The 13,068-nt window shown below is 41.1% G+C and overlaps 1 protein-coding gene across 1 annotated transcript; it reads right to left on the bottom strand.

Moving 5' to 3' along the window:
* Positions 1–8,235: 8,235 nt before the first annotated feature.
* LOC117295894 (vasopressin V1b receptor-like) lies at positions 8,236–10,342 on the bottom strand. Its single transcript, XM_033778680.1, has one exon. The coding sequence runs from the start codon at positions 9,885–9,887 to the stop codon at positions 8,847–8,849; it is 1,041 nt and encodes a 346-aa protein (XP_033634571.1). The 5' UTR covers positions 9,888–10,342; the 3' UTR covers positions 8,236–8,846.
* Positions 10,343–13,068: the final 2,726 nt, after the last annotated feature.

Here is a 13,068-nt window from a genome sequence, read left to right as displayed (position 1 = left end):
ATATTTTCTATATAGACAGCTGTCGGGCCTTGTTTGCCCTAGTTGATAAAGCAAATTTACCAAAGCTGGTGCCTTCTTTCCTTTTAATGGGGGATTGTGTTTCGTCATGGGTTGTTGTAATGGTAAGTTTTGATTAAGTGAAGTGTATAAGCGCCACAGAAAAATACACAGCAGAAAAGTGCTAAACAGTTTTCTACTTTAAATGAAAACATCTCCGAATGATATTCAGAAGAAAACTGATTGTCGTTTAATACAACCACTCTAGCGGTTGGGCATAATCTTCATTGAAGGATGCGACGTACTGTTACTTTTCCAAATAAAATAAAATAAATACATTTTCATTATCTTTTGTTAGATCGATGTTCTATGTGGATGGTGTCAATCGCAATTCTTATGTAATTGCGGTATGCAATCAGTTTCATTACACCTGGTTGTATCTGTTACCAGAGGCGTTGACGACATCCGACAGATGTAGCGAAATCACGCCCTACCACTGCGGTTGCGTTCGAAGGGATGGGACGTGATTGGTAACGGTACTAACCCCCCATCTGATAGCCTACAGGTGTGCAACCCATTGACCGAAAATACATTTTCCTTAATTACTCGTTCAGTTTTTTAGCAAGAACAGGTGAAACCCTTTAAGTTATATCCTGTTATATACAGGCCCGATTAAGATGACCTATGATGCTTTAGGCCGTATGACTATTGGAATTAAAGTCTCCATTAAAACACCTTTTTATAAAGTTTCCATTAAAACACCTTTTTATAAGGTGTGTGTACCAACAATTCGCGGGTTTCGCAGTGCAGAAAACACAATAATTAAAAGAAAAAAAAATCCTTTTTGTGAATATTTGTTTTGCTAAGAAGTTGCTATTAGAAGTGTTGAAACGAGTGTGAAAATCATAACTGCAAATGAGGCAGACACATTTCCCCAGCGATGCACGCTCTTGATGCCCTGGTGGCGTTCATGAAATATTAATATAATAGTATAATCCATTGCAGAGTACCTTAAGCCCAGCAGTTGAACTGTCAAGCTGACAAATGATGTTATAACTAAAATGCTAGCACAACATTTCAGACGAGAGTTTCAGTTTGTGATAACGATGCAAGGAGTTGCCTTTACGTACATGCGTTCTTTTTTGAAGCAAATCGAAATACTTACTACTTATAAACGTGAAAAAAACTGTGATTCGCTGTTTAGCTCTTAAATGGTCATCACCTCATTTAATTAAATTTGGGATTAATTCCTTTGGAGAACTTAATTAGTTTGAGTAAACAGCGTATTCTTGGATCGAACAAACAACCGACGATGTAAAACACCTCCAATGCGGAAAAACATGTAATCTCTGCAGACTATAAAACGCACTAAGGTGACAATCTCGTCGAAATTGATGGCACGTGCCACTTTCCCGCCAAATATTTCCCGCCAACTCTTTCCCGCCAATTCCTCGCAAATTACAGACCTGTTAATTTATTGAATCACTCGAGTTAATGATGAAGAGCGGGGAATGAAAAAGACCAGACAATAATTGATTAACTCACACGATTACCCACTCCGCTAAGAGGGGGAAATAAACACACCTCCAAATTGTCAAGCGTGACTGAATCAATCCAACACAGATTTATTTCCTGTATGTACAAGTGATCTCACATCTTTCATTTCGTTTTTTTTTTTCTTTAAATATAATGTACAAGTATATAGACATAACAAGAAACACGATGTACAGTTTCATACAATGGGTCTTCTTAATTTGCCAGGACTCTAGAGAAAATTAAGCGATTGTAGACTTTTATCCCCTGGCAGTCATGTTCTCTCTAAATGTAAAAGAGTGAAAAACACCACTCTTTACATTTTCGAGTTGTCCTTCAAATGGCTCTTTAAAAAGAGTGGTGGTTATTTAACTCTTTTAGAGGGGGTTTCACTCCAAGACAGAGTGGAAAATCACTCAAAATTATGCAAGCTTCAATCTAAAAGAGTGGACGACCAATCGAAAAAGAGTTGTCCCTGGTATGGCTCCAAAGAATGCTTTTTCACTCTTTTGCATTTTAAAGAGTTGATCTTTTGGTTTTTGATCAACGTGAAGCCGTGTTCAAATTGGCGGCTACAGCTAAGGCTACAGCTAGATTTTCGCGTTATCATGCGTTGAGGTATACGAAGCCCTTATACAACAGCCATAGCAACAGCCGTAGCCGTAGCTGTGGACGCCATTTCGGATACGGCCTAACCCAACCGCGTGTTTAAAGGCACACTATAGTCTGGTCCCCTGTTTGGAATGAAAGTATCCGTTATTATACTATTGCACGAAGTGAACATGACAACGATGGTGACGTCATAGTAAAGGTCTGAACACTGACTATACTCAATGCTCGCCGGTTCCCCTGTGCGAGTAATCTGGATGTAGCCCGAGACCATTTGTTGCCAAACTGAATCCTAAACTCAAGTTCAATGCAATTCTCCAAATTGAATCCCAAAACACTTCACGTAAATGTAATTCAGAGCATTTATGTATCCCCGTGTTATGACCAGTTACATGTAGGTGTATGGTTGGTGCCACACTTCGGTTTGGACTACCTTAAGCAGTACTATCGGGGCTACATCTAGGTGCAGTATCAGGGCTACATATGGTTCCCTCGCCGATGGCTACACTTTATGTACAGACTGCATTAAAATCCCGAGCTGCATTAAGGTGCCGCTAAACTCCAAAACTCTCGGGTCAAAATCGACCAAAGTACAAGGTCCTGGGGGCGATGACCTTAATCCATTCTACAAATTCCGTGTCACATTGACCAATAATTTGTTCAGACACCTCGGACCCGGAACTTTGTTATTTTGACCGGTGAGTTGTTTTGTAAGTTGTTTTTCTCAATTGCGGTGACGCTAAGCTCCAAAACTCTCGGTTAAAAATCGACCCAAATCCCGGGTCCTGGGGGCCCGATGACACATTTCCATTGACCCAAAATCCATGTCACATGCCCCCTGGGACCCGGAACTTGGTTATTCTGACCCATATCTTTTATGAGAGTGTAAGCCCCTATACATTATCAGTAGTTTTAAAGGGTGTTTTAAAGACACCCAAAAGAAAGAGACCTATACCTCTACTCCTTAATTCAGACAAGAAAAGAGGTAAAATCCACTTCTTCATAATAATAATTATTGAGTTATTTAGGACTTTGGACAGCCTGTTTTCAGAAAACCACGCTGCCATTGAGCCTTTCACATCAAACAGACAGGCACCCGGTATCTCTACCTCTGATCGAAGTTCACAAGATCATACGTGGGTTATCAAGGGATCTAAGATGGCAAAAGATCGTTATCTCACAAGCTCTTTGATCGATCCAAGATTGATCGAATTGTCTTGTTGAGTAAAGCATACGTGGGGTTTGATGTATTCTGATCCCCACTGGGGACGGTCTCTCGACAATGCTAAAGCAGCCAAGAGGATGCTCTGCATGAAATTGAGACGTTGACACTTTGAAGTGAAGGGTACTAGAGTAAGCGATCATCGCAGGATTCACAAACCTGGCAGTGTTAATTTATATTTGATTCTGGTGAATTAAAGCTCTAAAATGCATCAAAATACTTATTTATAAGAATTAAGATGTAATATACATCAATAATAAACATTTAGTACTTTTTGTTACAATAATTAATGTAATCAATAACCATTCCCGAAATTTGTTTTCACAAAATAATGTGAGGTTGTACGGAGACTACATGTATACAGTTTATCTTTATTGGATATGATGGTTATGAGAAGAAAATGTGGTTTGACAACACACATAACCACCAGAAGCCAAAAAAAAAAAAAAAAAAAAAAAAAAAAAAGAGATTGTAATCATGGTATCTCGGCAAACCTCACTTGATTTATATGTAATCCCACTATACAATTATCAAATCCTACAAATGAGCAAAGCAGGTGCTTTTAAAAAATCGTGAACATTTTTTAACAGAAATCTTAAGTCATAATAACAAAATAACTTTTCAGTAAATACACACACCTACGTTAAATAATCTTCACAACATTGCTTCAAACAGAGTGTAGGCGTGTTTACAGTTCATGCACAAACACTCATTGCTGAGTTCGAAATGACAATGGACAATGTTGATGCGTGCAGTGTTAGCGGTAAACCAATTATCAAAAAATATTCAATTGTAACCGTCTGTCTGTCCGTCAGTCGTCTTTTTTTCCCAAACTGCTTGAACAAAGTTAGCCCGGACCCTCCCCCCCAAAAAACACAAAAAAAAAAAAAAAAAAAGAAGAATAAAAACCACGAACAAACCACCAGAAATTCATTTTAGTTTGATGTCATATTTGTCGCATAAGTCAGTCACCGTCTTTAAAGATTGAACCTTGAGCGATTTTCGTGTCGTTAAATGTTATCATCTGTCGTGTTACTAATGTCATACGTCTAAGTCACTTTCACTTACAGTCTTAGGACATTTTGATGTAAACTTCTTCGTCCCCTTCATTTGGAACATAGATCATAATTTCGTATTATTTGGTAATCAACTCCAAACAAGTGATTTTGATTTGAAATATTCATGTATTTTTTTTACTCCATATCAATTAACATGTTCATTTCTGGATTATAATGTACAATGTAATTGATGACAATTTTGGTTGAATGTTTTTGCCATTTTACGAGAAAATAAGCAACATTTAATAGCGTTTTTTTGCCCTCCAGCTGTTAGTAAGGACATCATTCCCTTCTGCAAAATTCTACTGTGACACGTCAGTCAAATCTATGTCGAGGGAATAACGAGATCTCCTCAATCTATGTCAAAATCCAGATAAATAGTATGTGGCAATGGTCTGTGTGATGTTGCACTATGTGCTTCACGATTAGCATGTACTAGCCTTGCTCAAGGCAGTCGCATTATTCGCTCCGAAAAGACGCCGCTGTAAACCCACCCGTATACCCTGTGCGTGGTGTGTGCGATCACACCGCATGACCCACCCGTATACACACTGTCACATCGTATGAATACTGTGCACACAAGTCATCCGCACTCGTACCACTAACCGCATGCGGAGGCCGTCAGGCCGACAGCCTTGTCGGGTCTGTAACTTCCGGGTTTAATGTGTTGTATTGAAAAATTTCCACAAGTGGAAAAAATTGGGGGGGGGGGGCTCTCGGATATGCTAGTATGCAGACCATGAATATGTATATCTTTCGTCAGACCTATCAGACAACACAGGATGTGAGGCAAATGAATTATTCATTTTGACGTCCAATCACGCACGCCTATCATGCTCGCTGAGCGTCCGTGGTGGTACCGGTGTGTGATGTAGACATGTCTCGTCTTTCGCGGGCATTATGGTAATGAGCTGACCGTGGGAACTCTTCTCTTATTATAGTAATGAGGTCAGTGGCTTCAACACAGACCCTACAAGGCTGTCGGCCTGACGGCCTCCGCATGCGGATAGTGTACGGGGGTCGTGTCGTGCGATGTTACGCACAGTGAATACGGGTGGGGTTTTATACAGCGGCGGTCTTTTTTCGGAGTGAATAATTCGACTGCCTTGAGCAAGGCTAAGCATGTACATGTTTTAGTGGCTTCGTTGTATGTTAACAAAGCTTGTTACTCCGTTCTGTAACCTATTACCCTTATGAAAATAGTATCATACACTGAGTTTAACTGCTAACAAAAAACGAAATATGTTTCCCAAAGCGATATAGCTTCCAAATACAATATTTGCACAAAATACACAAAAGAATCAGCATGTTTGAACTACGATACAAGTAAACCAACTCTCCAATGCACTAATTGAATAATATAGAAAATCCAAACCTTCTTCTCAAAGCACATCATAGACCCCAAGAGAGGGCGTGGCTTGGACGCATACAACAAAACCGGAGCATAGCAAGTCGCCCCCGTGTTTTACATGCAATTAGACCTTCCCCCTAACGGCGCAAAGATAATTTAAAAATTTAAGCCATAAAAGGGTAGTTTGTGAGGGTAGCATGCTGCGGGGGAGGGCTGCCCACGTTCTTTGGCCTAAGGGGAGACATCACATCAGAACACAAAAGGGGAGAAACATCAGTCCCAGCAATTTGTAGGTGGGTCGGTTTTGTTGTTATGCGTATACGACTTTTAAAGGGAAGTATACGTTTTGTAATTGATGACAATAACAACGTTTGGTTGGAAGAATACACCAGCTTGCAGTTAGGAAAATGAGCATTTTGAGAATCATTTCACTTTAAAGCAATTTGGTCACGAATTTTTTTTTAAGTTTTAGGCCGCACACAAATTTGAATCTTTGAATTTGTCAGATTGTGTATACGATTTACGGATTATTCTCTCGGCGTGGACAAAATCGCAAAGGAATTTCGTCGATATCAAAAAAATACGACAGTTTGTTGAAATGAAATTTCACAGGTTACATCTACATTCATTAAGGATAAAAACAATCGAACGCTTAAAAAATAAATGTACACTCTGACTTTAAGGCGCATTACACTGTAGTGCTCTTATACATGTTTGAACGACATCGAAAATTTGTTTTACTAAGTTATCAAACACTCGCTACTGCGTAACTGCAAATTGACAATCCAACATGTCAAACAATTTGATCCAATGACAAATCTCGCGAGACAAACGATGTTGTGATCGTAAACCAAACAGATGAATGCCACATGGAAAGAAAGATGCACTTTACGGGGCGGAAAATTGAGTACGTTTTCTAAAATTGCAACTTTTATAAATATTGCCTTTACAAATCCAATGACGGGTGCAAACGATACCTTCAAAATTGAACTGCAATTCAATAATCTTTATTAGATCCCTCAAAGGGTGTTTCAAATACTCGCAAACAGTTAGTAGACTGGCACCAAGGTATCTTTTCCCGTGTGGTTCTAAGGCCAGTGCGAACAGGGCTTTAAGCCCTGTTCGCACTGGACTTAATTTGGGTAAACTAACCAAGCCAATGGGTAACTTACCCATTTTGAGTCCAATGCGAACAGCCCAGGAAGTTTTCCTCCCAGGTAAATTACCCGACCCGAATGGGTAGTTTAACCGAGCCAAAGGTGCCCAGGAAGATTGACCAGGGGTCGATTTCACAAAGAGTTAGGACTCGTCTTATCTCGAGTTAAGACGAGTAACTGGTCCTAACTTAGGATTAATCTTAGGTCTGCATGCTACAGTGCATGGTTGGGACTCGTCCTAAGTCCTAAGATTAGTCTTAAGTTAAGAAGGGTTTTGTGAAATCGACGGCTGGTCAGTTTAACAGAGCCAGAAATTCCAATGCGGACGCGACGACTCGGTTAAATATCCCATCCGTCCGTGGTCCGAAGAAGCTGACATGTTTTGTCATGGAATAATAATATTTTCGTGATCATCGAACTATTCAATGTCACGCAGGGGGCCAGCTCGGTTAGTTAACCCACGGTCTCGGTTAGTTTACCCGAGTAGTGCGGACGCTGGTTGGTTTCCCCTTTTGGAATGTTAACCACTGTCTCTGGTAAAACGTTAGTCCAATGCGAACAAAGTCAATGCACCCATCAGGGAAGTTGAAAATGAATTGAAAATGACACCAGGTTTTGTAATACGTTTTACATCGCTCACGAGTAAAATATTTCGTTGTGTCTCTAACTGCTGATTAGGTTTGCATAATACACATTGGTTTTCAAATGAATATACTATTTGAGCTACAAAACAACACGCATCTCTTTAAGGACGGGTCCGATTTGATGAGTTCCGCAGTAGCTTATGAATTATTTATGTTTCCTTCAATGCTATTGATGTAGCTATTGGTCAGAGCCATATTCGGACTATTGCATGGCATACTGAGCAGCAGATTGGGAAAGTAAATCAGCTATTTCTACCGATTTTTGTTTGTCTATTTGAATTATGTTTGTGTGGGCTATTACGCACGGGCCAGTGTGGGGTTTGTCACCGATGGATGGAATTATGGACAGTGGTCAATTTGGACCCACAGAAGAATTCTTTAGAAAAGTAATGATAGAGCAACATTAGCACAACCCCAACAAACTTAACTTAAGTGTTTTTTTCAGAGTTACGTAGGAAGTGTGGACCCAAGAACAAACAAAGTTCCACACGATGTAGGGACCTTTGAACACTATGTGGACTAACACACTTCCGTATAATAAATTGTTTTTTAAAGGCAGTGTACTCTATTGGTAATTAGTCAAAATAATTATTAGCATAAAACCTTACTTGGTAACGAGTAATGGGGAGCTGTTGATAGTATAACACATTGTGATAAACGGCTCCCTCTTTGGTAATTACCAATAGTGTCCACTGCCTTTAAGGGTCAGTTTACCAAACGTGTAACACAAAAACTACTTCACACGTGTGGTGGTCTAACAGTCGCACATTGACATAAAATATGTCTGCTTTGCTACATACCCATCAAAACATTATTGATAGTTTAAGATATATCCACTATTCAAATTTGTTCAGAAAGACAACAGTTATACATTAACCCAAAATATTTTTATTTTCAAACATACATTTGTTTTGTAAATAGAAGTGTTTATAATGACGTGCACAATACAATATCATAACAATGAGCATCATACACCACGAATACTCAAATGACTTTCCAAAGATCTGGATACCAAAGGCCACTGACACCCTTGATAATAATATTTGAATGGTCTAAGGGAAATCTCAAAAGCAGATTATCACAACACACAATTTTGTTATACTTTACAATGATCAATTATTTTTGTATATTTTACAATGATCTTCCATTTCTTTAAAAGACCCCGCAGAAGTCATTCAAAACTGAGCTCTCTCAGCTTGACACCGTATCCGCTCTTGGTTCCATTTCGATGATATCATCGGCAACAACAGGTGAGCGGGACCCGGACTTCTCATGTCATATAGCAGTCTTAACGGGCGATTTGGAGGGCTTGTAAGCACAGTCACCCGGTCGTGCATCCCGGGTATTCCTCGGGGACGTGGACTGTTCCAGCACGGCGGTCTGTGTCGTCGTGCCCTGCCCCTGTTTTCGGGTCCTCTTAGTCCTGCAGGCGTTAAAGAAAAGGAATGTGTACGGGTTGGACGCGCTGCTGCACGGCGCAAAGACGCTCAAGATGCTATAGGCTACAATATTCACCGATGTCCCCGCTACAGCTCTGATCAGCTCTATGGTAAAATAGGGTAGATTGCAGACGACGTAGGCGCCGATGATGACGAATGTCATCTTCAGCGTCCTCCAGCGGGTCGACTTCTTCCAGTTACTCTGGAACAAGTTCTTACCGTCACTATAGAGTTTAGCTACTATGCACAGATAGGCACCGCTTATAACGACGAACGGAACAATGAACACTACAACGGCGATGTATGCTAAGTACGCCTGGCGGTAAGGGTCATGTCCAGTTTTGAAGATCGTCTTGCAGCGGTAGGTGCCGTTGACGCTGTCCTTCCGGAACACGTGGAGTTGGGGTAGGGACAGCAGGAGCGCCATGGTGTATGCGATCGGGATGACTCTTAACTCTGAGAGCTGTCTTCTCAGGGGGAACATGACTGAGTGGTAACGGTCCACGGAGATTGCCACCACCATGTTGCTAGACGCCATGAGTGCCATGCTCTCCAGCAGCATCCGGACCCGGCACGCAGCGTCGGTGCTACTCCACACGTTCCCCTTAAGCGTCATGATCAGCGAGCACATCAACGGTATCATGGCGACCGAAAGATCAGAGAGTGCCAGAAATGTCATGTACACGTGGATTCTCGTGCGCTCTCGACGATGCACGAACAACCACGAGAGTACTAGCACGTTACCGATGACGGTTACAACGAAGATGATGGATATAACGATTGTGCGTACGTTATCATCGTGTCCGTATATTTCCTTTTCATCCCCACTTGACTCCGTGTACAACGGTGTTGTGCTGTAGTTATACACGTCATCCATGGTCGAACCGCAACAACATCCAAAGCTCACTGATAATCAAGAAAGTCCTCTTTCCGAAGACTTGGTGGAGCTAAGTTCCCCTCCGTAGAGACAGAGTGTCTAAGACAGTTGTCCTCTGTCGCTTTGAGATACGTGTGAGTGTTACGAGGCACTTTCCAACAAATCAGTCTCCGCACTTGGCGCCTGAAAAATTTAACCAGCGATTAGAATCGATGAGGCCTGCTACGCAGCCAGTCCGCATACGCAGCTCGATGAACGCACATGCTCTCTGTTAAACCCGTAAAACAACAACTGGTGCCCGTACAGTCAGGTGCGGTTTGTGAAGATTGAGGGCACTGGCTCCATACGTCACGGTCTGTAATTGGTCGGTTGTCGTTGACGTCAGCCGCGCATGTTCAGTCGCCTTCTGGGTGCAATCCACACGGAGAAGATTGTGTTTGAGCGGGTAATCTCTCCATCCTGTATTGGTTACAAACAAAAACAATAAATAAATAAATAAATAATGAGGTGAAATAAATCACGACCGGCCTTTCCAAACGTCATTAATCCAGGGTGCTATTAGCCTTCCATCAAGGCAAGCTTGGAACCTCGGATGACCTGAACTGCACTGCAAAAACGGGGGTGTTAAAACTGAAACCATTGGTGTTCCACAGGTGTTAAAATAACGTACATTTCTGCAACTTGTTTTTACCTTAGTGTTATTTTAAAGGCAGTGGATACTATTGGTAATTACTCTAAACAGTTATTAGCATAGAACCTCACTTGGTAACGAGTAATGGGGAGAGGTTAATAGTATTAAACATTCTGAGAAACGGCTCTCTATGAAGTGACGTAGTTTTCGAGAAAGAAGTAGTTTTCCACGAATTTGATTTCGAGACCTCAGATTTAGAATTTGAGGTCTCGAAATCAAGCATCTGAAAGCACACAGCTCCGTGTGACAAGGGTGTTTTTTCTTTCATAGTTATCTCGCAACTCCGACGACCAATTGAGCTCAAATGTTCACAGGTTTGTTATTTTATAGACGTCATGGTGTTAGGTAGTTACCTACAGTCATGGTAACATGGGAGACGAGCTAGTAATCGGTGTTGAATAAGTACCTACTTTCGTTGACCCTTTGCTGTGGTTAACTACTAACAGAAATGTGGAGTATCGGGTGATTTTATGCATATGTCAAGAAACATCAACTGTGAAGACTGGTCTTTGACAATAACCAATTGTGTCCAGTGTCTTTTACACACTGTGATATGATGTCAATGTCGGTTCTCTCTTCGGTATCTATAATATGCGACATTGACAATCCCAAAGTTTTTGCAGTTTTTATACCAATGCAATTGAGGACAAGTTCGTTATACTAAGGCCCCCTTCCCGTCAATGTCCCCGACTACTGACACTATACATAATGGACTTCAACCACTACCGGGTTTAACTTGAAAACGAACGAACTGCATTGTAATGTCTATAGGTGTGTCTAAGAACAAGTCTGTTCTTCGGAACCTTTTCGTGTTTTATCGACTCAAATTTGAGTGACACAACTCTGGTCTTTTTCCAGGCTCGTTGAACCCCACTGATGGAGTGGGGTCATATGCACTTTATTACCATACTCTCTCCTTTGGTTTTCTTTCTTTCGAAATGTGAAAAAATATATAAATAAGTCACAGGCATGCGGGCTCCATCAAGTGTTTCTTATTAGTGCAAGTCATTAGGATGCACGAGCACGTAAAACGCACAGCACGCATGTTCAATCACAGCAAGAGAAACCCGAAATATCTTACTATGACACAGTAGCTAATGGCTAGATGCATATCGATCTTTTTTTTCTAGTCAGAGTTTTTTTTGTTTCTTTCCTTGAGGGAGCTATAGAGCTGCAGATGTAACACGCAGCCCCACTTTTCAACATGGCTTCGCCAGATACTTGACAACACTATGTGGGCATCTTTCATGCAGTTTTACGATCGATGGTCCCGACATTTTGGAACGTCAGACCTGCAAGCGGCGCCTTTTGTCCCCTGTACACGTCCCCTCTGATTGCCGCAAAGAGCTTCAAACCGACTGGTTGCCAGGTGGGGAACCGAGGAGATGGGGGCTTGCAGACACTCCAGACAATATTTTTTTGTTAGATACAGTTGCCGCACTTCAGCTACTGTTGGGAGGGGGCATTTGTACTTTGTGCTTTCGTGCGCAAGTTGTTGATTTGGTCTATGCACTTCTACCTCCATGGTCTATGCAACTTGTCAGAACATGAGTTGGTGTTTTCTCCAATCATTGCTAAATAATATCCATCAAATGTGCAGAGTGCCACATATCATTACCCTAGGAGGGGGGCATTTGTACTTTGTTCTTTTGTCCGCAACTATGCAACAATGTCAGTTTTATTAAAAGCAGTAACCAGAGTTGATATACTATTCGGCAATATTGCTAAGTATCAATTTCCATAAACTGTGCATTAAGCCACACTTCAGCTACCCTTGGGGTTGTACTTTGTGCTTTTGTGCGCAATGGGTGCTTTGGTCTATGCGCAACAGTCTCATTAAAAGCAGTAACATGAGTTGAACATTTTTGGCAATCATTGCTAAATACCAGTATCCTGTTCTTTATATGCCACACTTCAGCTACCGTTGGGGGTGGTGGGGGGGGGGGGGGGGGCATTTGTATTTTATGATTTTGTGCGCAATGATTTGGAATATGCAACTTGGTAATTATCAAACCAGCAACCTTATTTGGTGTATCCCAACATATTGCATAATAACAAACGTGCAAAAATTTGGGTTCAGTTGGTCAACGAAGTTGCAAGAAAAACATTTTATAAAAAAAAACAGAATTGTGCTTGTAGAAGCCTGCATTCCTGAAGCCTTTCTCAGGTTCGAAGTTTGGTTGAATTTTTTTATTTTTTATTTTTTCCTTAGCAACATTTACTTCAAAGGGGGTCGTTCCTATCTATTGGTTTATATTATCAACAGCTCACAAATGAGTGTTTGTGTTCATTAAGTGTTTGTGTTTGTGGAGTTATTACCCACAGGTAGAGCCTGCCGTTGAAAACAGCACATGAAATGAAATATTCGGTTTACCATCAAATGAGATACCAGTTTGCTATTCCAGAACCACCATTTTGAAAATCGCAGTTCTAATACACACACACACACAGAGTCACTTGTAATATTGGTCTCCAACTTCAACCACAAAC

Source organism: Asterias rubens, chromosome 10 (genome assembly GCF_902459465.1).
Source record: "Asterias rubens chromosome 10, eAstRub1.3, whole genome shotgun sequence".
NCBI lineage: Eukaryota > Metazoa > Echinodermata > Asteroidea > Forcipulatida > Asteriidae > Asterias > Asterias rubens.
Note: the sequence above shows the minus strand (reverse complement) of the source record. Positions and strands in the feature narration are given on the sequence as shown.

Bases quoted from the DNA above. Each gene is read 5' to 3' on its own strand.
- LOC117295894 (XM_033778680.1), bottom strand. From the start codon at position 9,887: ATGGATGACGTGTATAACTACAGCACAACACCGTTGTACACGGAGTCA.